Genomic DNA, 24,631 nt, shown 5'->3' on the forward strand with positions numbered 1-24,631 from the left:
TCAGCTTCTAGAAAGTGCTGGGTGAATGGTACAGCACTTCCCCATCATTGTGTGGGCCATGGATGGCCCTTGGAAAGGATGTTCCTTTATTCGCTTTTCTCATTAGTAAGACTACATAAAATATAGAAGATTAAGTATCTGGAGGAAGAAAAAATACAAATGGTCAAAGGGCCGAGGAAAGGCTTTTGTCTAATAAAAGTTTTAAAATCAGACAGTGTTTGGGGCTTTGTAAGCAAATAAGTGAGCTTTAAGCGCCCTCCTCAGGCCAAATCTCTGCATTCTGCATTACGTTTTCTTAGACGAAGGAAACGTCCTAGGCTTTCCCTCACCTGAGCCTGCTGAGGGCGGCAGGGCGCACGTTTGGTGCTGGGATTATTTCATGAACCTCAGTGCTTGGTTCAAGGTTCTCTCTCCATGTGTAAAGGTTTGCATCCCAGGACAAGGGCCTAGTCAGACACTGACAATAACTAATATTTGTGGAGTATAACCTTCCTTTCCCCAATGGCTAATTGATTTTTCCAAAATAAAATGTAAGAGAACTTAAAAAGCACTGCATGAAAGGAAAGGAGCGACACACAGCAGCAATTCACTGGAGAATTCCGCTTTATTAGGGAAAGGTGCTGGGTTATATAGGAAGGGGCATGGGGTGATTGTGGTGTTACTTCTACGGGGCTGGTGGCTATTGGCTAGGTGCTGGGATTAGGGGAGCAAGGGGTGATTGGGGTTCAGATGGCGCCAGCAGGAATCGAGGACCCGGAAGAGAAGCAGGAATTTCACCATCTTATGGGTGGGGGCCCTTCATTCCCCCCTTTCTCCTCTATGGGGTTGTGGACGTTGCTTTCTCTCTGACTGCTTCCTGCTGAACGGGGGCGGAGAAGGGAGTGAGGGCTTGATGACAGGGAGGAAAGGGTTGATAGGACTCCCCACAGTAAGGATGAGTAGATGTGGACTTCTTCAGGTTGGAAATCAATGAAGATTCCCTGTAACCATAGGTCAAGGACTTGTTGATTCTAATGGTGCCAAGAGAATATGGGTGCCAGAAGCCAGGCGTCTGCGGCCATTGTTTCCAGGAACAGTTTCCAGCGGAGAGAGGGGTCCATCTCAGCGTGTGGTGAGGAGGTTACGTGAGGGTGAGGGATCTTCTGTGGCTAAAAGCTGGTAGTTCCTGAGTAAAAGCTGGTTGAAAGTTTGATTAGAGATTTTACCAACTTGGGATTTGATAAACTTTATTATACAGGGTAAGAAGAGACAGGTGAGGAGAATGATTATTATAGGGCCTGCAGTGGGCCACAGCCAGGTGAGGAAGGGGTTTGTTAGTATTGAAGAGAATGGGTTGGAGGAGTAATACTGTGGGTACTGGGAGTTACCCATGTAGTGAATGGCCCAAGACCAGTAGGGACATCCCTGTAGGTGTCTGGCCATCGCCTGCAACAGGCTTGTTTTTGGTTATAGAGGAAGCAGAGGTAGGGAGAATAAAGGTAGCTGCTAGTGAACACTTCGGTGGAGGGAGGAAAGTGGAGGTATAAAGGCTCGGAGCAGCCTTTCAGAGGGCAGTCTGATGTGGCAATGAGGGCAGTAATTTTTGTTTGATGCTGTGTGTAAGTCTGTCTGACTTTGAATCGCCATACAAAGGAGGCTGGGGTGGCGGGGAAGACAATAGGAATGAGGAAAAAAGCGAGAGAGAACGAGGGAGCAGTAAAGGAGGAAAAAGTCATGATTTGGGTATGGGTGGCAAAGGGGGTGAATGGGATTTTGGAGGAAAGAGGACAGTAAGGTCAGGAGTCTGGAGGGAGGGAGAGTCTGTAAACTTTTGTAGGTTAAGAGGTCTTTTAGGTGATGTGGGGACAGAATGGTAAGGGGCGCCCCGAATGTCAGTTTATGAGCTTCCTTCTGGAGGAGCTGTCCAGCGGCTAATGCCCATAGTCAGGAGGCCCATCCCTGAACTGCGGGGTCTAATTGCTTGGAAAGATAAGCTACTGGGGCAAAGGATGGGCCATAATGTTGGCCTAGGACTCCTCCCTTCGGGTGGCTGGGCAATCAGACCCCCAGTGGCCCTTTTTGTGGCATCTGGGGCATGGGGTGGTAGGAGATCTGGGGGAGGGGCACGCCCTTGACCAATGTCCCTCTTTTCCACACTTGAAACAAGCTCCTGGGGGGGCCTTGTCTGTAGAAGAGCGCCCAGGTTGTGGTTTTATCAGCTGGGCCAACATTTGGAAATTGGCCTGATCAGCCTTTTGTTTACGGCGTTCTTTCTCCTCCTCCCCGTTATGGAAGACTTTAAAGGCCACTGTTAGGATCTCAGTCTGTGGGGTAGCGGGGCCCTGATCTAACTTTTTGAGTTTAGCTTTAATGTCGGGGTAGCTTTGAGCTAGGAAGTATGTCACAAGGACATGTCTCCCGTCAGGCGTTTCTGGGTCCAGGCTGGTACACTGTAATAGGGCTTGGGTGAGTCTATCTAGGAATTCGGAGGGAGTTTCTTCCTTTTTTTGAATTATGTTCTGGAGCTTTTGAAAATTGACTATTTTACGAGCTGCCTTTTTCAGACCTGCTATTAAGCAGGAGGTGAAGATATCTCGAGAGTGGAGACCCACGGCCGTGGGGGACTGAAGGGCTCTGGCTCAGTCTGTGGGGGAGGAACAGGTGATGGGGGCAAAGATGGAGGAGGCTCCTGGGACTTAGTTAGAGGGGGGCTGAAAGGCTCAGGCTTGATCTGCAGGGGGGTGAGGTGGGGGAGGAGATGGTGGAGGAAGTGGGAGGGGCTGTTGTAGGAGAGGAGGGGGAAGGGAGTGAACGGGAGGCTTCTGTGGGGGAGACGGCTTGCAGGCTAGGAGAACTTGGGGGGAGGAGGAGGAGGAGGAGGCGGAAAGCATCGATATAGGGAATCTCCTTCCATTTTTTCAGGCGCTGGCAGTAGTTAAAGAGATCACGAGTGATGTTAGGATCAAGAGTTCCCCCTGCGGGCCATTGGTTATGATTGTCTAGGGGGTATGTCGGCCAATCTTGGGAGCAGTATTTATGGAGAAGTTTTGGTTTTATATCAGGTGTCAGGGAGAGGGTGGCTAGATGCCTGAGCAGGCATTCAAGAGGTGAGCTTCCAGGGAGGGATGAGGAGGCTCCCATGGCTAAAGGACAGAGAAGGAGACAAACAGGGGAAGACGAACGGAGACCCTCGGACTGGGAGCAGACCGCAAGGAGACAAAGGGCGTCCCCGATGATCCCTGGTGGTCTGCGGAAACTCGTATACGAGTCGGTTTCTTAGGAAGTGTGGGTCGTCACCCAGACTTCTCTAGGAAGGCAGAGTGCCGGAGTCTGAGGTACCTAGTACTAGGAATTTTCGGCGGAAGGAATTTTCGGCAGAAGGAACGAAAGGAGGGGGGGGAAGGGAGCGTTCTCATCCGCAAAGGGGTCACCTCGTTTATGGCTGTTGGAGGAGGGGCCTGAGGGTCCGCCACAGCCGTGAAGGCCTGAGGCGGGGAGAGTTCCCTCCTCGTCCCCGAGCGTCAGGGCCTTGCCGGATGATCACGGTCAATGGCGCTGCGATAGCTCGGGGAAGAGCGGCCCGCTCCGGGGGAAAACTTACCCAAAGGCCAGAGAGGAGTGGTGAGTGTGAGGAGCCAGCGCTGGAAAAAGAGGACGAGGGCAAGCTGCTGCTGGTGTCGGGGGAAGACGGGGCCCAGTTGGGGTGTCCCGTCTCCTGGGTTTCGGCACCAATGAAAAGAAAGGAGTAACACACAGCAGCAATTCACCGGAGAATTCCGCTTTATTAGGGAAAGGTGCTGGGTTATATAGGAAGGGGCATGGGGTGATTGTGGTGTTACTTCTACGGGGCTGGTGGCTACTAGCTAGGTGCTGGGATTAGGGGGGCAAGGGGTGATTGGGCTTCAGATGGTGCCAGCGGGAATCGAGGACCTGGAAGAGAAGCAGGAATTTCACCATCTTAGGGATGGGGGCCCTTCACTGCAGATTATATTGAATGTACTTGGAGGATTTGATTTTCAGTGTCATTATGTCTACCTGTAGCTTTAATTTATCCAAATTCCCTAAACTCCATTACTTCCTCTTTAAAATGCGGTTATGCTCATACCTACATCCTAAGGCTTGCGTGATGGTTGCCTGAGCTAATGAGGGCCAAGCCCACAGAAGAGTGTCTGGTGCCGACTAAGATCGCTCTAAGTGACAGCTGCACGTGGGGAGCACGTCTCCGCCTCCAGGTGTCCATCCCGACTGAGGGCTTCCTTTCCATTGCCGTTGCTCATGCCTGTCCCTACCTCCTTATACATTCTGCTGGTGTGGATTGGCTTATCACATTGATGACTTTGCAAGCAGATTCTGAAAATTCTTTGTCCAACCCTTTCTCCCTATTATTTTTTGGAAGTGTATTTACCCTTAGAAATCTTGTATTTTATACTGTTCTGACCTATCCAGTAAGCTTAATGATAAATGTCTACAGTGGACAATCTGTTAGAAGGCAACCATGTTCCCTATGTCAGCTCAGTCTCTAATAAAGGGGTGTGTGTGTGTGTGTGTGTGTGTGTGTGTAGGTGTAAGTGTATAGCAGTGTGTGTGTGCTTTAGTCTCTGTCTTAATCTTTTGTCTTAATTTTCAGTTAGTTCAGAACTCAGGGGAGGGAAAGTGCTCATTAATGGGATCCCTCAAGCACCAAAACAGCAGCCATGTAATCATCATTGGAAAGAAAAACACTGGTTGAGGTTAGTTTGGGAGAGAAATGATAGTAGTTTGAGTTGACTTTCCCAGCAGGAATAAACCAAATTGTCTTCTCCTCAAGGCCATTTTGTGAATGGAGTATGTCTACTTGGCTTCTACAAATGTACCTACCACCAGTCGTAGCAAGAAGCTCTGGAGTAGCATTCAGATTTCCCCACCCCCAGGTGGAAGCATGAATCTGAAGACACATGTTTAAACTTTTATTACTTCTTCAGACACTTACTTCTAACTTACCACACTGGAGGGATATGTGGTATAGAAGCTAATTACAGGCTTGTTTTCAAATCTCTGCTCTGCCTCTTAGTAGCTGTGATATTTTTGGGAAATTACTCCCACTCATTCTTTCGGTTTACTCATTTGTAGATGGGGAGTAGTAACTACTTTATCTGGTTGTTGTGAAGATTAAATAAATTCTTAACTGTATAGCATTTGTTGTATACCTAGCAGAGAAAGAAAGCATGCTATTTTTAAAAATTATCTACCAGACACCATGTTCATGGTAAATAAAATGGTGAACAAAGTGGACACTGGAAGTTTCATTTTAGGACTGAGTTACGTGGTTCTGTCTAAATCAGTTTCCATTGCTTACTATTTTAATTCACTGCGTACCCCCAAGGTGAAGTACAAGGAATGACTAAAATCAATACTTGATACAAGATTAACATCATTTAAACTACATTTCAGTAGCATTTTATTTTTCATAAAGTGAATCAAACCATTTTTGCTCTAAGAGCACTCTACAAACTATCGAGGCTGCATAGCTTATTTTCTGGCTCTAAAACTAAGACTTACTCTATGATTTTCTGAGATGTTTTAGATATTTAAAAATACTAGTTATTTTAAATCAAGAAAATTTTGCAAAAAAAAAAATATTTTAAACAGAATGGTTGCAAGGCCCAAACTTCTTTCTGTGCAGCACCAAGGACATCTACACAGGATCCAGCTTGAAGTTGCTCCCTCTTGATGAAGGGCAATGTGTTTCATAAACAGGAGACATCTCATGACAGCGGTGCCAATTAATGTGTCAGTCTTCTAAACAGTCTTGCCAACCATTCCTATCAGAAGTGGGAAGAAAAAAAAAAAAGCAGCAAGTCTTTGAAACTGTTGAACATTGACTTAAAACCCAGAATAGGAATTAGAGGATCAGTTTCATTCCCACAGGAAACATCTGGTCATTATTGTTCAGGCAAGGGAAAGACGTTGACCAAATGAGTGTGAATAACTCATTACTCATAAAGTGGTGGCTGCATGTTTTAAGCTGGGAGTCAGAGTCTGGGAAGCCACTGGGGCCTGCTGAGCTGGACAGGGATAGTTTATGGATTATCAGAAGGAGGATTTCCATTGTGAGAAACACTGACAAGCCATTATCGGCCTTGGCTGTTACCTGTCCCATTCACAGCGCATGATGGTTGAGTGCAAAGGGTGGTAGGAGGGAACAGAGTACTTGCAAATATATTATATTTGAATAATGCTTGATAGTTTTACAGTCATGCTTTTCATTATGAGAGCAATAAAAAAACCACAGAAGAGAAGTAAACAAAGTCTTCCCTACTCACCTTTCTAACACCTACTTGAATCATTTGGATTATGTTTTCTGGCCTTTTTTCATGTTAAAAAGTCTATGTAAAGTTTTGCCTTCCTGTTTTATATTTTCTAATGGACCAACAACCAGTCTTTTCAACAGTTGTGCTATTTCCTTGAATGGATATTCTGTAGTGAAATTATATGCTCTTATTGTCGGACAAAGGCTCTTTTTTAATTTTTTGCCATTAGAAATGGTAGTGTACTGGACATTTTTTACATATGTCTACTTTAATATTTTGGATTATTATCTTACTGATTCCCAGAAGAAAAATTACTGAGTCAAAGTGTGTGAGCATTTTTATGACTTTTGTTAAAAATTACTTTTACTCATCTACCAGCAAAATATGAGAAAATGAGTAGTATTCTAATATCAACTGTCTCCAAGGAAAAAGATGTTACCATTAAATAAATATTATCAATTTAATAAGGCAAACGTTAATATTCCTTTGTTTAATTTTGCATTTTTAATTTTCTCCATATTCTGGGTATTTTCTTTTCCCTGATTGGCTGTTGGACTCCTAGTATTTTCCATATCATTTTGGGTATATTTTTCCCAGGTAAAGATATGGGCCATGCTGCAAATAAGTCTTGCAAATAATTTGTCAGGGTATATTGTTAGCCTTAAAATCTATTTTTAAATATGGTCTTTGTCACAGGAAGTGGCATGCAAGACTTAACATTTTTTAAGTGGAAATAAAATGATTTATCTGAAGGTCATTTTTTTTTAACCCAGTGATATGGTTTATATAACATGGAGTCATATAAAACACATACCCACAAATATTTCCTCATAGACACCACATTTTCTACAACCAACAGCCAGACTGGTCTACTCACTGTTCGCTGAAAGTCTTGCTCCTTTGTCTCCTCTGTTCTGGACTCCCTTTTCCTTTCTCCACGAAGATTTTGTTTATGCTTAGTAGTCAGCTGTCCCACCCCCTACCCCACCTCCACCCCTGTCTTTTTATTAAGCTGTTTCTCTTTTGAATTTCTTTAGCTTCAGTTGGTGCTATCCACAGTGTATCTTATATTGTTACTAAATTGCCTTTGATGTGCTTTGTCTCCTTAACCAGAGCGCGAACTCTTGAGATTTCAAGCCATAACTTAATTGCCTGTCTCTATCTTCCACAGCACATGGCAGCCTAAAAAATAACCTGACAAATTGGGAGCAGCCGATGTTGCATGTGAAAATGAGTATAGAGGAAATCATGAGTCTTAAGGTTTTTGGAAATCTACATAAAGGAATCTTAGAGTTCATTTTCCAAATTAGAATTTGGAAAGAGTGTCGTAAGAAGAATCAGCTTGCCAGTGGAAAGTAATTGTACTGTGAATACTGGCCAGTGGAAGGTGTGTAATTCACACTATCACACAAAGGCAGATGAACTTCGGGCTTCAGTTTGTATCTCCAAGGAACAGGTGTGCTCCTGATGGTGCTGAGCAAACTGAGGCAGCTTACCAGTTTTTCATTTAGATTCATTGTAGGTGTTCCCATAGATTTCCATCTCCTCCCTGACATTATGAAGTAATTGTGTAGGCTGTTGAATCTGGAAGTTGAGATAGGAGATAGGAGTCAAATTCTGAGACTGTTAATAATGGCCAGATTTATAAAGCAGAGCTGGTATCGTTTAGTCTAGAGCAGGGGACCGACCACTGGGACTTCTGACAGTAGCAGTACTCTGTGCTCTGTCCTGGGGACCAAAACACTTTGTAAAAAAAGGTGTCTACTAAATAACACAATTTGACAGTCTTCTCTGTATGACCCGCTAGCTGCTGTTTCTACCATTTAACAGACTCTCACTTGCACAATTGTTCCTCTGTATTAACAACCTCAGGCAGTCAACTTTTTTTAGTTAGGATAAAACTTCACTTTGGGGGAGTATGTTCAGGGAGAGCATTAGCTTTCCTGGTTCTTCATCCATTCCCCAAAATATGCTCTTAAGTGGAATCCTACCTGCTTGGCACCCTCTCAAGCATAAGGAGAAAGACAGTTCATCAGTGGGCTCTAGAAGCCATCTAATATTTTATCTTAAATTCTTCCTCATGTCTCTTTTTTTTAATTGTTATTTCTCAGCTTTCAGCGCCAGCTGTGTCTGGGAGAATTAGAGGTGACTGTATCCATATCTTTTAGAAAATTAATATGGGAAGAGCAAAATAAGTTTGAAGAAGTAGGTTACAATGTCAAGATGGGGTTAGTAGAGAATAGAAATTATGTGAATGAATGACTTGTTATATGCCAAACACTAGGCAGTGTACTCCCATATCTGTAACTCCACAGCAGCATTAGATGAAGTAGGCACTGGTATTATCCCTATTTTATAGATGGAGGAAGTGATCTTAGGCAGGTTGAGAGATTTGTCCAAGGTCACATGGCTAATAAGTGACGGACCCAGGGAATGCACACCAGGGCATCTCATGCCGAAGCCCATGCCCTCAGCCCCTGTGCTACTGGGTCAGGAGTTCCGGGCAGCAAGCCACAACTAGGGACGGTTTGGGGAAAAGCTTCCCCAGGAAGACTCCAAAATAGTTAGGAAGGCAGTAAACTTTCTGCTTTTATGCAGGGTGGGAACTTGGGTATTACAAAGACCGTTGGCCTCTTGAAGGCCAGAGAACTTGGACACATTTGAGTTGAAGACAGACATAAGAAAAACACCTTCACCTTCCCCCATAGAACCTGTGATCACCTTTCACTAAATACACACATCTGAAGAGAGATTCAAGGGAGAAGGAGTGTGTGTTCTCAGAGTTTATGCCTCATCAGAAGGGGCAAACTGTCATCAGAATGGAAGCTTCCAGATGCATAGCAATGAATCCTTCAGACCAAAGTTTCAGCATCAGGTGGAGACATGGAAGGGACTTATAAACACTGTAACTGTAGCCAGCATTAAGCCCAGTTATGAAGGCAATTCAAGAAAAATATTGTGGTATCCACTGAACTTTGTTTTTCTTTGTAATTTCCCTAATATTTATCTAAAAATATAAATATAATTTCCATTGTACCTTGGACTAAGAAGAAGTATTCAGATCAAAATCTACAAAATGATTAGCAGGTAAACTCCTTCAGAATAAGAAAAAACACTCTAGACTCTCTTTCACCCAAAGTAAAATTTCTAAAAAGATAGCTTTAAATTTACCTCAATAGTTGTTTCATCCTGGTCATCTTCATACACTGCAGCTGGTTCAAAAAAGACTATGTTAGTTTAAGCACTGAAAACAAAGGGCTGTTTCAATCAATCCAATTATCAAATTAGACCATGCTCAAATCACTCACACTCAGGGCCTGTGCTCCCAAATTGGTGGTAATCTCAATTGGTAGGAAGAAGGGTCACTTAATAAAAAAAGATTGAAAAGTCTTTTATTAAAAAGAGTATATAACGCACGCGCAAAAAGTTCGGAAAGTGGAAAGGAAAACTCATCTATATGTTTCACCGTGCCAAGGCACTTTCATATTAATATGTACTGAGAGTGTTGGGCCCATTGGGAAGCAGCAGGGATACCTAGGGAAGCAAACAAGTTATGAGCCATGCTTTCCTGGAGTTTATATTCAAATGGGGCTGACAGATCAGCAAGCACACAAACAAAAAAATGCATTAAGGAAAAACAGGACTGTGCACATGGCGGGTTATGGGAACGTGCAGGAGAGTGCAGTTGTGTGAATCTGGGATGGCTCCTTAGAGAAGCTGAGGTTAGAGGGTACAAGGGGTTAGCTGCATGGAATGTGGAGGTAGGGAGGGGGATGTTTAGAAGGTTCCAGGCCAAAGGAACAGAAGCAATGTGCCCATGTTCAGGAATGAGAGACCACAAGGTCCCCCAAATTAAGTGAATCATTATTGGTTTGGCAGGCTAGATTTTAGAATGAGGAGGAGAGATGGCTGACAAAGGAGTGGATGGCAAAGGTATCATGTCCTGTTTCTGCTTAATCTAAAGGACAGTGGAGACTCATGCAATGACAGCATTTGACAATAATGTCATTGGCTTCAAAGGTACGTAATTTTAACACAATAACGATAAAATTTGTTTAAAATTAGCAACAATGTTATATCATTGGTATTTTTCCTTGACACAGATCATCTTTTCCAAGTTTTACATGGGAAATTAAATGTTTGATGTCTGTATAATTATTAATCATTAATTCATCATTAGGCATTTTGATAATTTATCATTTTTTTAAATAATGCTCATTTTCACCTTTTTGCTTTATTTCTTTAGAACAATGTCTAGAAACTAGAAATTATTAGTTAACATTCATTGTGGTATAATTGATAGATATAGAAATTATATTACTTAGCCAAAGGATACAAATACTTTGTGACTTTTGAAATCTTGTGATAAATCTACTTTATTAATTTGTACTTATATCAACAAGTAAGAATATACATCAGATTTACATTTTTGGGTTAATAGGCATTTTAAGTTTTTTAAAAACCCTCACTAAATAGGTAGACCAAATATTCAGTGTTTAAAAAATTTGGCAGTGTCAAACATTTTTCCATTTCTTGTTTTTAATTTAAGTTTTCTTCCATGAATTGTCCTTTGCTTATCTCTTGATTGATATATTTTTATTGGCATCAGAATTTTAAAATTAATTTCTGTATTTCTAAATTTATAGCATTGTTTCCCCTTCAGTGAAATGATAAATATTGAATTCTATGATTATTTATTTCATAATTTACTTCTTTACTATCAATTTTTTAACCTACCTCAAACTCATTTTCTAAATTTTCATCTGTGGCTTAACAGTAGTTATTAAATAATTATTTATGTTATTTATTTTTATCACATGAAATGCATATGAAGAATATGTTTTTTATCAAGGTTATTCATTCAGTTCAATGATTCATATGTCTGTTGTTCAGACAACACAACACTATATTCCTTACTACTGCTATATGCAGTAGCTTGATTTTGGGGGAAGAACTAGAAATAACCTCATTAATCTTTTTTCATATTATTTTGATAATTGTACATTTTTTTCTTTTAGATGAAATTTAGAATAATTTCTGACTATAATTTAGACATCTCAGTCTGAATTCACAAGTTATATATCAAATATGGAAGTTAATAAGATTCCTCAGTACCCTAGGCAGAATGCATGTGACAATTTCGAAACACATATATGGCTACTTTATAAATGGAAAGTAAATTCTCAGTTGCTCAAAGGAATCTAACTTACACACTGATGTGGATGGAAGAGATGGCTTATGTGAGCATACATACTTTCTAGTGTTCCGTCTGAGTTTTTTCACATCAGTGGAAGTTTGAGCTATCATTACCTTCGTGAAATCTTCAGTGCCTTGGACCTGAAAATTGACAGAATAAAAGTTAATTTCTGAGCAAATATCAGACGGTAAAATGTTTCTCTGGCAAGCTACTATCTCAGGCCTTCTCTAAACATCGTGCCTAAAAATTGAAAATATTAATAGATGTTAGATAGATATCCTAAAATACTTGGATATGTTGGTTTTGTGAAAGTTAGTATTCCATATACTTTCACTGATTTTTAAATATTTTGCTTCTCTTACAAATGACAAAAAATGATCAAGCATTGATCATTAATGATCCTTTGAAATTAATCACCTAGAGAGTTTTTCTGTGTGGCAGAAAGTTAAAAAACAATGGACTTCAAGAAGGCAGAGAAAAACAAGTACCAAATGATTTCACTCATTTGTGGCGTATAACAACAAAGCAAAACTGAAGGAACAAAACAGCAGCAAACTCACTGACTCCATGAAGGGACTAGAGGTTACCAGAGGGAGAAGGGATAAGGAGGGAGGGAGAAGGGGATTAAGGGTCATTATTATTAGCACACATAATGGAGGGGAGTCACAGGGAAGACGGAGTAGCACAGAGAAGACAAGTAGTGATTCTATAGCATCTTACTACGCTGATGGACAGTGACTGCAATGGGTGTGTGGAGGGGACTTGATAATGTGGGTGAATGTAGTAACCACAATGTTGCTCATGTGAACCCTTCATAAGATTGTATATCAATGATACTTAATAAAAAAAATAAAAAGTAAAATGGGGATGATAGAAAACAAAACAAAACAATGGATTTCAAGAAATCCTTGAACCTTGTGGTTTTCAATATGCTTTGAATCATATTGGTGCCTAAATCCACAGTGAGTGGGGCTTTATGCCTAGGAAACTGGACAGAGTTGGGCAGGTTTGGGGCTGCCTTGAGAATCTCTTTCTTGGTTACCTAAATTCCCACATGAGAGCCCTGTTATTATATGCTCAAGAATAGAGGTAGGTGCACCATAGTTAAGAATAGTGTTTCACTTCTCATTGAGCATCACACTGGTGGCAGCTCTGTCTATTTGGAAAATATTCTTGTGACCATTTCTCACTTCAGGATTCCCTCATCCCCACTTCATATTTTTCTTGTGTCCCAAATCTACCTGTAAGTACTTCTATCATAGCTATAAATGTTTTATTAATGTATTTATCTATTTTTTCACTTGGCTGAGAGCTTTCTTGAGGGCAAGTTTCAAGTCTCATTTGACTGTTACTGTCATTTATCAGTTGCTTAAAAAATGTATGCCTAATTTGCAAGAGAATGAAACTGGCTCACTGGCTCACACCATACATGAAAGTAAACTCAAAATGGATCAAAGACCTAAATATAAGGCATTAAGCCATGAAACTATTAAAAGAAAACTTAGGCAGGAATCTTTTGAACATGAACATGAGTCATTTTTTTTTCTGGAAACATCTCCCCAGGCAAGGGAAACAAAAGCAAAACTAAACAAGTAGGACTACATCAAACTAAACAGCTTCTGCACAGCAAAGGAAACCATCAGCAGAACAAAATGGTAACTACTGTATGAGAAAATATTTTTGCACATGATGTACCTGATAAGGGGCAAATATTCAAATTATATAGAAAACTCATACAACTCAACACCTAAAAAATCAAATAACCCAATTAAAAAATGGACAGAGGACCTGAATAGACATTTTTCCAAAGAAAACATACAGACGGCCAACAGTCACATAAAAATATGCTCCACATCGCTAACTATCAGGGAAATGAAAATTAAAACCACAATGAGATATCACCTCACACCAGTCAGACTGGCCACTATCCAAAAGACAAGAAATTACAAAGGTTGGTGAAGAAGATGTAGAGAAATGGGAACCCTCCTACACTGTTGGTGGGGATGTAAATTGTTGCAGCCATTGTGGAGAGCAGTATGGAGCTTCCTCAAAAAACTGAAAATAGAAATACCATACGACTCAGCAAAGCTACTTATGGGAATTTACCTGAAGAAAAAAAACACTGATTTAAAAGGATATATGTGCTTCTATGTTCATTGTTGACATTATTTACAATAGCCAAGACACAGAAGCAAGTGAATTGTCCAATCCATAGATGAATGGATAAAGAAGATGTGGTACATATATACACTATTATTCAGTCATAAAAATGAAACTTTGCTGTTTGCAACAATAGGATGGACCTCGAGGGTATTATGCTAAGGGAAATAAACCAGGCAGAGAATGACAAATACCATATAATTTCACTTATATGTGGCATCCAAAACAAAACAAATGAACAAAACATAAATAGATTCATAGACACAGAGAATATACTTGGGGAGATGTGGGGTATGAAGGTGAAGGTGTGATAAAGAGGCACAAAACCTTAGTTATAAATTAGTCACAGGGATAAAAGTACAGCATAAAGAATATAGTCAATAATACTGTAGTATCTTTGTATGTTTACTACACTTTTGGGGATAAGCATTTAATAATTAGACAACTGAAAGAAAAGCCTAATTTAATTGATTCTTGGTCCTTCTTTCAATTTAATTTCTGTATTTTATTTATTTTATATGTCCCTTAATTCCTCCTGAAATGTGCCTCTCTTACTCCACCCCAACGTACACAAACACCGCCCCCCACACAATACACATATGCATGCTATCTTCCTTCTTTCGTTCTTTACATGGCGCAGCTTCTCATTTTGATCAGAAGAGGAACTCAACAGCTTAAAAATGAGAAACCCCTCACGACTGTGTTCGCTTCCAGAGCAGCTGGGGAAATAGCAGTGGCACTCAGTTCAGCGTGAGTCTGACAACCTTTTTAGAGCACTGTTGATAGCAACCAGAGAGAGTCCCGCTGTGATGTGTAAATGAACTCAATAGGCTCTCTTTTGCTATTTACAACTGTACCAAACCTATTGGCCAAAACATACAGCTTGTCCTGCTTCACTGACATCCAAGGAGATTGTCTTTGGGCTATCCAGTGCCAAAGCCATCAGTGAACTTGGGGTGTGGTGTGTGTGTATATGTTCATGTGCATGTGCAAGTGCATGCGTGTATGTGTTTATGGAGTGGTAGGGGAAAAAGAGAGGATGGGAAGGCAGAAAAAAAGCGAAAATTTCTAATGTTAAAACATTGTTAGACATATGATATATTGACCTGATGACATGAATCAATATTTCCTTACTTGATAGCATGGTATAGGAATTAAGAAAGGTGCCTTATAAGCTTTTCGTAAGTAACAATCTTCTACAGCTCCATGTATGAGAATGATGTAAATTACAGTTTTATCATAGATACTAGTTTTGGTGTTCCTTGGTATATCTTTTACATAAACGTTACAGAGTTTTAATTGCATCTTGTAGTTCCAATCCTATAAGAAAAACACAATTTTATAATGTACTGTTTATGAAGTTCAATATAAATTCCTAATAATATTTTAATGCAATTATATTCAGAGAGAAAGATAAGTTTACATAAATATCTCTTACCTCATAAGATAAATGTTCTCTCATTTTTCTGGCAGTAATAGAAAGTCCAAGTTTCAGCCACATTTTATATTCAATGTGAGGACTGTAGTGTTGAAAAGCTTCATACAAATGATTTTTGGAAATAAAACATGTCTGGAAAAAGGAGGATATGAATTTAACAATATTTTATTCTATACACTTATGGGTTGGGGAAATAAGGTTTTCTCATTGATATATAACATTAAACCTAAGTGTATAAATTATATAAGATCCATGTTATTGCCTGGAAATAATACAAGGTGAACATTAATAAATATTTGTGCAATCTTATCATACACTAAATATTAACAGGTTACATTTTCAATAAGAGATTTTCATTATTCTTAGCAATTTTGAAAAAGTAGAAAATGAAGTATCAAAATCAGTAAAACTTTCTAACTGAAGATGTATTTCTAAAAAATCATAATTTAAGGGGAACAAACTTTTTTAGGCAACAATAAAATGGCTATGCTAATAATGAACAAACTATTGGCTATTAGGAACAAGCTATTATGAATATATAAGACATTCTGTATGTTTTTTATTTCTCTCGGGTAAGTACCTGTGAGTGGGATTGCTGGCTAATATGGTACATGTGTGTTTAACTTTTTAAGAAGCTGCCAAACTGTTTTCAGAAGGTGTAACATTTTTACTCTCACCAGCCATATATGAGAATTTCAGCTGCTTCACATCCTTGCCAATATCTAGTATTGACCCTTTTTATTTTTAGCCAATATAGGTGTGTAGTGATACGTCAACATGATTTTAATTTTAATTTCTCTGAGAGCTAATGATATTGAAAATCTTTGGTGTTTATTAGTCATTTGTACATTCTTTTGTGAGGTGTCTGTTCAAATCCTTGGCCCACTTTTTAATTAGATAACTTGTCTTCTTATTTTTGAACTGTAAGAATTCTTTCTGGGTTCCTTTGTCAAGTACTTGTTCAGATAATAATACTGTGGAAAGCTCCCTGTAATCTGTAGCTTGACTTATTCATCTTTCTCCTGGTATCTTTTTTAAAAAGCAGAAGCTTTTAATGTTAGTGACATCCAATTTATCAATATTTCCTTTATGGTTAGTGCTAAGAAATCTTTGTCTATCTCAATGTCTCCTGTGTTTTCTTCTAGAATTTTAATACCTCTAGTTTTTATACTTAGGCTTATGATTATTCAAAATTAATTTTTGTGCAGAGTGTATGGGGGTTGAGACTTGTTTCTTCCACAGGGATATTTGCTGTTTTCAGGACATTTGTTGAAAATACTATTATTGTCAGAAATCAATTGGCTATATATATGAGGATCTATTTTTGGATTCTCTCTCCTGTTCCACTGATCTATGTTGCCTTAACATCAAGCCAATAACACATGGTTTTGATTATAATAGATTTATGCCTTTGAATCAGATAGTGTAGGTCATCTAATGTTATTCTTTATCAAATTTATTTTGTCTATTCTAGGTCCTTTGCATTTTTATATAAGTTTTAGAAGCATCTTGTAAATTTGTACAAGAAAGTCTGCTGAGATTTTGATTGATACTGTATTAAATCTATAAATCAGTTTGGGAAGAATCAATTTCAGAACACATCTTATCAGTATTATGGCTTCTGATCCATGAATACGGTATACCTTTCTTTTTATTTGGAGCTTCTTTAAATTCTCTAGAAAATATTTTGTAGTTTTTACTATAGAGAGCTTGCATGTCTTTCAGTAACTATTCCTATGCACTTTATGTATTTTAATTTTTTTTGTAAAAGGAGTTCAAAAATTTTATTTCCAATTGTTTGTTGCTAGTATGTGAATACACAATTGATTTTTGGAATTTTGAGTTGTGTCTTGCCACCTCGCTAAATTCACTATAAATTCTAGTTATTTTTGGTAGAGTCTTTGGGATTTAAAAAACGTAAATATGTCATCTGCAGAGACAGTTTTAGTATTTTCTTTGTGATCTTTTTGTCAGTTTATTTATTTTTCTAGCCCTCTTGCACTAGCAGGGACCTCCAGTATAATACTGAATGGTAGTGAGGAGAGTGGATCTCCTTGCCTTATTCCCAGTCTTAGGATATTGTTGTTTTTTTACCAGTCATTATGTTAGCTGTAAGGTTTTTCATAGATGCTCTGTATTGAGATCACACAATTCCCTTTGATTGTTAATTGCTGGATAATTTTTATGGTGAATAGGTTGAATTTTGTCAAGTTCTTCTTGTTTTTTATCTACTGAGGATCTTATATGACTTATCTTCTTTTTTTCTGATAGTGTGGTGAAATCATACTGATTTTCAAATGTTGATTCACCCTTGTACTCCTGAAATAAACTCTATTTAGGTTTGTTGTCTTATCCTTTTTATATAGCCCTGGATTCAATTTGCTTGTATTTTTTTTTTTTTTTTTTTTTAATAATTATTTTTTATTGAGGGGTAGTTGACACACAGTATTACATTACATGAGTTTCAAGTGTACAACACAGTGGTAGAACATTTATATACATAATTCTAGGTTCCAGCTATCACCCTACCAAGCTGTTACAATATGTTGACTATATTCCTTATGCTATACATTACATCCCGGTTACTTATTTATTTTACCATTGGAAGTCTGTCCTTTTTTTTTTTTTTTTTTTTTTTTTTTTTTTTTTTTTTGTGAGGGCATCTCTCATATTTATTGATCAAATGGTTGTTAACGACAATAAAATTCTGTATAGGGGAGTCAATGCTCAATGCACAATCATTAATCCACCCCAAGCCTAATTTTTGTCAGTCTCCAATCTTCTGAGGCATAACAAACAAGTTTTTACATGTAGAACAAATTCTTACATAATGAATAAGTTACATAGTGAACAGTACAAGGGCAGTCATCACAGAAACTTTCGGTTTTGCTCATGCATTATGAACTATAAACAGTCAGTTCAAATATGAATACTCATTTGGTTTTTATACTTGATTTATATGTGGATACCACATTTCTCTCTTTATTATTATTATTTTTAATAAAATGCTGAAGTGGTAGGTAGATACAAGATAAAGGTAGAAAACATAGTTTAGTGTTGTAAGAGAGCACATGTAGATGATCAGGTGTGTGCCTGTAGACTATGTGTTAATCCAAGCTAGACCAGGGCAATAAACATCCATGTATGCAGAAGATTTCTCTCAGAACGGGGGGGTGAGGTTCTAAGCCTCACCTCTGTTGATCCCCAATTTCTCACCTGATGGCTCCCCTGCGACTGTGCCTGTCTTAGGTTGTTCCTCCCTTGAGGAATCTTACCCGTCTCTGGCTAACCAGTCATTTTCCGGGGCCATACAGGGAAATGTGAAGTTGGTAAGTGAGAGAGAAGCCTTATTGTTTGAAAAAGTTAGCTTTTTACTTCTTTGCATATTTATGCCCTGTGGCTTCTATGCCCAGCATTTGTCTTGAGGTATCTTTACCACTTGGAAGAATTATGATACTCGGTAAATTTGATATGAGGCACGAATTCTATTTAAGGGTTGTAATTAGGAAGGAAGAAGAAAAGCTATAGAAGTAGCAGGCGGAAGAAAACATGGGAAGATTGATTATTTCTTTGATATATCTTCTTGTAGAGTAACTTCAGCATGTATAGGTTTTAAGCTACTACTTAAATTGCACACACACATTAACATAATAGGAGTATAGTTACATAACCAAAGCATATCTGTAATTACCAGCCATCTGCAGTGAAACCAAGAAAACCAGTTAGGCACCTTAGGCATTTGTGAAAACTTATCTATGATATGGTGGATATTGTCCAACTGAACTTGAACAGTCTGAGAGAAATCAGACAAATTAAAACAACCCATTCCTGGGGACTGTTCACATGCCATATGTTCTTTTAACAATAAATAGTTTGTAGTTGTAAGACTTTGGAGCGCTACAATTTGCACTTCTCCAAATTCTTGGTTGAGTTCCAACAGTATAGATCCAGTCCAATTTTGTTGTTTTACTGTATGCACAGGCCAGCTTAGATATCTCCTTCCTCATTCCCATGGCAGGTCCAGGAACTGGTGGGATGAGTGCATCTACAGCTGTAGCAGTGCGTGGATCTTTGTTGGGGTTTTTTGATGATCATCTTCTGGCATGAGTCTTCCAGAGGGTGCAGATGTTGGAAGTTCTTTTTCATATCGTATCTTAGTTCATTTTCGGGGTAGCCCAATTAGGCTTTGATCCTCTGTATAAACACAAACAGACCCTTTGCCTACACTTTTATATGCCCTTTATACCCTTGTGTAGAACTCGTTGGAGGTTACCACACAGGAACTGCCCTTTTTTTTTTTTTTTTTTTTTTTTTTTGCTATCACTAATCTACACTTACATGACGAATATTATGTTTACTAGGCTCTCCCCTATACCAGGTCTCCCCTATAAACCCCTTTACAGTCACTGTCTATCAGCATAGCAAAATGTTGTAGAATCACTACTTGCCTTCTCTGTGTTGTACAGCCCTCCCTTTTCTCCTACCCCCCCATGCATGTTAATCTTAATACCCCCCTACTTCTCCCCCCCTTATCCCTCCCTACCCACCCATCCTCCCCAGTCCCTTTCCCTTTGGTACCTGTTAGTCCATTCTTGAGTTCTGTGATTCTGGTGCTGTTTTGTTCCTTCAGTTTTTCCTTTGTTCTTATATTCCACAGATAAGTGAAATCATTTGGTATTTCTCTTTCTCCGCTTGGCTTGTTTCACTGAGCATAATACCCTCCAGCTCCATCCATGTTGCTGCAAATGATTGGATTTGCCCTTTTCTTATAGCTGAGTAGTATTCCATTGTGTATATGTACCACATCTTCTTTATCCATTCATCTATTGATGGACATTTAGGTTGCTTCCAATTCTTGGCTATTGTAAATAGTGCTGCAATAAACATAGGGGTGCATCTATCTTTCTCAAACTTGATTGCTGCATTCTTAGGGTAAATTCCTAGGAGTGGAATTCCTGGGTCAAATGGTAAGTCTGTTTTGAGCATTTTGATGTACCTCCATACTGCTTTCCACAATGGTTGAACTAACTTACATTCCCACCAGCAGTGTAGGAGGGTTCCCCTTTCTCCACAGCCTCGCCAACATTTGTTGTTGTTTGTCTTTTGGATGGCAGCCATCCTTACTGGTGTGAGGTGATACCTCATTGTAGTTTTAATTTGCATTTCTCTGATAATTAGCGATGTGGAGCATCTTTTCATGTGTCTGTTGGCCATCTGTATTTCTTCTTTGGAGAACTGTCTGTTCAGATCCTCTGCCCATTTTTTAATTGGGTTATTTGTTTTTTGTTTGTTGAGGCGTGTGAGCTCCTTATATATTCTGGACGTCAAGCCTTTATCGGATGTGTCATTTTCAAATATATTCTCCCATACTGTAGGGATCCTTCTTGTTCTATTGATGGTGTCTTTTGCTGTACAGAAGCTTTTCAGCTTAATATAGTCCCACTTACTCATTTTTGCTGTTGTTTTCCTTGCCCGGGGAGATATGTTCAAGAAGAGGTCACTCATGTTTATGTCTAAGAGGTTTGTGCCTATGTTTTCTTCCAAGAGTTTAATGGTTTCATGGCTTACATTCAGGTCTTTGATCCATTTTGAGTTTACTTTTGTATATGGGGTTAGACAATGGTCCAGTTTCATTCTCCTACATGTAGCTGTCCAGTTTTGCCAGCACCACCTGTTGAAGAGACTGTCATTTCGCCATTGTATGTCCATGGCTCCTTTATCAAATATTAATTGACCATATATGTCTGGGTTAATGTCTGGATTGTCTAGTCTGTTCCATTGGTCTGTGGCTCTGCTCTTGTGCCAGTACCAAATTGTCTTGATTACTATGGCTTTATAGTAGAGCTTGAAGTTGGGGAGTGAGATCCCCCCTACTTTATTCTTCTTTCTCAGGATTGCTTTGGCTATTCGGGGTCTTTGGTGTTTCCATATGAATTTTTGAATTATTTGTTCCAGTTCATTGAAGAATGTTGCTGGTAGTTTCATAGGGATTGCATCAAATCTGTATATTGCTTTGGGCAGGATGGCCATTTTAACGATATTAATTCTTCCTAGCCACGAGCATGGGATGAGTTTCCATCTGTTAGTGTCCCCTTTAATTTCTCTTAAGAGTGACTTGTAGTTTTCAGAGTATAAGTCTTTCACTTCTTTGGTTAGGTTTATTCCTAGGTATTTTATTTTTTTTGATGCAATTGTGAATGGAGTTGTTTTCCTGATTTCTCTCTCTGTTGGTTCATTGTTAGTATATAGGAAAGCCACAGATTTCTGTGTGTTGATTTTGTATCCTGCAACTTTGCTGTATTCCGATATCAGTTCTAGTAGTTTTGGGGTGGAGTCTTTAGGGTTTTTTATGTACAGTATCATGTCATCTGCAAATAGGGACAGTTTAACTTCTTCTTTACCAATCTGGATTCCTTGTATTTCTTTATTTTGTCTGATTGCCGTGGCTAGGACCTCCAGTACTATGTTAAATAACAGTGGAGAGAGTGGGCATCCCTGTCTAGTTCCCGATCTCAGAGGAAATGCTTTCAGCTTCTCGCTATTCAATATAATGTTGGCTGTGGGTTTATCATAGATGGCCTTTATTATGTTGAGGTACTTGCCCTCTATTCCCATTTTGCTGAGAGTTTTTAACATGAATGGATGTTGAACTTTGTCAAATGCTTTTTCAGCATCTATGGAGATGATCATGTGGTTTTTGTCTTTCTTTTTGTTGATGTGGTGGATGATGTTGATGGACTTTCGAATGTTGTACCATCCTTGCATCCCTGGAATGAATCCCACTTGGTCATGGTGTATGATCCTTTTGATGTATTTTTGAATTCGGTTTGCTAATATTTTGTTGAGTATTTTTGCATCTACGTTCATCAGGGATATTGGTCTGTAGTTTTCTTTTTTGGTGGGGTCTTTGCCTGGTTTTGGTATTAGGGTGATGTTAGCTTCATAGAATGAGTTTGGGAGTATCCCCTCCTCCTCTATTTTTTGGAAAACTTTAAGGAGAATGGGTATTATGTCTTCCCTGTATGTCTGATAAAATTCCGAGGTAAATCCATCTGGCCCGGGGGTTTTGTTCTTTGGTAGTTTTTTGATTACCTCTTCAATTTCGTTGCTGGTAATTGGTCTGTTTAGATTTTCTGTTTCTTCCTGGGTCAAGCTTGGAAGGTTATATTTTTCTAGGAAGTTGTCCATTTCTCCTAGGTTTCCCAGCTTGTTAGCATATAGGTTTTCATAGTATTCTCCAATAATTCTTTGCATTTCCGTGGGGTCCGTCGTGATTTTTCCTTTCTCGTTTCTGATACTGTTGATTTGTGTTGACTCTCTTTTCTTCTTAATAAGTCTGGCTAGAGGCTTATCTATTTTGTTTATTTTCTCGAAGAACCAGCTCTTGGTTTCATTGATTTTTGCTATTGTTTTATTCTTCTCAATTTTATTTATTTCTTCTCTGATCTTTATTATGTCCCTCCTTCTGCTGACCTTAGGCCTCATCTGTTCTTCTTTTTCCAATTTCGATAATTGTGACATTAGACCATTCATTTGGGATTGCTCTTCCTTTTTTAAATATGCTTGGATTGCTATATACTTTCCTCTTAAGACTGCTTTTGCTGTGTCCCACAGAAGTTGGGGCTTAGTGTTGTTGTTGTCATTTGTTTCCATATATTGCTGGATCTCCATTTTGATTTGGTCATTGATCCATTGATTATTTAGGAGCGTGTTGTTAAGCCTCCATGTGTTCGTGAGCCTCTTTGCTTTCTTTGTACAGTTTATTTCTAGTTTTATGCCTTTGTGGTCTGAAAAGTTGGTTGGTAGGATTTCAATCTTTTGGAATTTTCTGAGGCTCTTTTTGTGGCCTAGTATGTGGTCTATTCTGGAGAATGTTCCATGTGCACTTGAGAAGAATGTATATCCCGCTGCTTTTGGATGTAGAGTTCTATAGATGTCTATTAGGTCCATCTGCTCTACTGTGTTGTTCAGTGCTTCCGTGTCCTTACTTATTTTCTGCCCAGTGGATCTATCCTTTGGGGTGAGTGGTGTGTTGAAGTCTCCTAGAATGAATGCATTGCAGTCTATATCCCCCTTTAGTTCTGTTAGTATTTGTTTCACATATGCTGGTGCTCCTGTGTTGGGTGCATATATATTTAGAATGGTTATATCCTCTTGTTTGACTGAGCCCTTTATCATTATGTAGTGTCCTTCTTTATCTCTTGTTACTTTCTTTGTTTTGAAGTCTATTTTGTCTGATATTAGTACTGCAACCCCTGCTTTCTTCTCACTGTTGTTTGCTTGAAATATGTTTTTCCATCCCTTGACTTTTAGTCTGTACATGTCTTTGGGTTTGAGGTGAGTTTCTTGTAAGCAGCATATAGATGGGTCTTGCTTTTTTATCCATTCTGTTACTCTGTGTCTTTTGATTGGTGCATTCAACCCATTAACATTTAGGGTGACTATTGAAAGATATGTACTTATTGCCATTGCAGGCTTTAAATTCGTGGTTACCAAAGGTTCAAGGTTAGCCTCTTTAGTATCTTACTGCCTAACTTAGCTCGCTTATTGAGCTGTTATATACACTGTCTGGAGATTCTTTTCTTCTCTCCCTTCTTGTTCCTCCTCCTCGATTCTTCATATGTTGGGTGTTTTGTGCTGTGCTCTTTCTAGGAGTGCTCCCATCTAGAGCAGTCCCTGTAAGATGTTCTGTAGAGGTGGTTTGTGGAAAGCAAATTCCCTCAGCTTTTGTTTGTCTGGGAATTGTTTAATCCCACCATCATATTTGAATGATAGTCGTGCTGGATACAGTATCCTTGGTTCAAGGCCCTTCTGTTTCATTGTATTAAATATATCATGCCATTCTCTTCTGGCCTGTAGGGTTTCTGTTGAGAAATCTGACGTTAGCCTGATGGGTTTCCCTTTATAGGTGACCTTTTTCTCTCTAGCTGCCTTTAACACTCTTTCCTTGTCCTTGATCTTTGCCATTTTAATTATTATGTGTCTTGGTGTTGCCCTTCTTGGATCCTTTCTGTTGGGGGTTCTGTGTATTTCCGTGGTCTGTTTGATTACTTCCTCCCCCAGTGTGGGGAAGTTTTCAGCAATTATTTCTTCTAAGATACTTTCCATCTCTTTGCCTCTCTCTTCTTCTTCTGGGACCCCTATAATATGGATATTGCTCCTTTTAGATTGGTCACACAGTTCTCTTAATATTGTTTCATTCCTGGAGATCCTTTTGTCTCTCTCTATGTCAGCTTCTATGCGTTCCTGTTCTCTGATTTCAATTCCATCAATGGCCTCTTGCATTCTATCCATTCTGCTTATAAACCCTTCCAGAGTTTGTTTCATTTCTGCGATCTCCTTTCTGGCATCTGTGATCTCTTTCCGGACTTCATCCCATTTTTCTTGCGTATTTCTCTGCATCTCTGTCAGCATGTTTATGATTCTTATTTTGAATTCTTTGTCAGGAAGACTGGTTAGGTCTGTCTCCTTCTCTGGTGTTGTCTCTGTGATCTTTGTCTGCCTGTAGCTTTGCCTTTTCATGGTGATAGGAATAGTCTGCAGAACTGGGACGAGTGACGGCTGGAA

General features: G+C 39.2%; 1 protein-coding gene across 1 annotated transcript in view; it reads right to left on the reverse strand.

Annotated features, from left to right (window-relative positions):
- Window positions 1–7,934: 7,934 nt before the first annotated feature.
- Window positions 7,935–24,631, reverse strand: part of SLC9C1 (solute carrier family 9 member C1) — a 111,830-nt gene continuing 95,133 nt past the window's right edge. Inside the window, exons 23-27 of the mRNA XM_057488618.1 lie at window positions 15,065–15,196; window positions 14,761–14,946; window positions 11,480–11,606; window positions 9,441–9,481; window positions 7,935–7,997 (exon numbers count right to left, since the gene is read on the reverse strand). Coding sequence (XP_057344601.1) covers window positions 7,935–7,997; window positions 9,441–9,481; window positions 11,480–11,606; window positions 14,761–14,946; window positions 15,065–15,196 — 549 coding nt within the window. The remainder of the gene's footprint in view (window positions 7,998–9,440; window positions 9,482–11,479; window positions 11,607–14,760; window positions 14,947–15,064; window positions 15,197–24,631) is intronic.

This window comes from Manis pentadactyla, chromosome 1, assembly GCF_030020395.1.
Source record: "Manis pentadactyla isolate mManPen7 chromosome 1, mManPen7.hap1, whole genome shotgun sequence".
Taxonomy (NCBI): Eukaryota; Metazoa; Chordata; class Mammalia; order Pholidota; family Manidae; genus Manis; species Manis pentadactyla.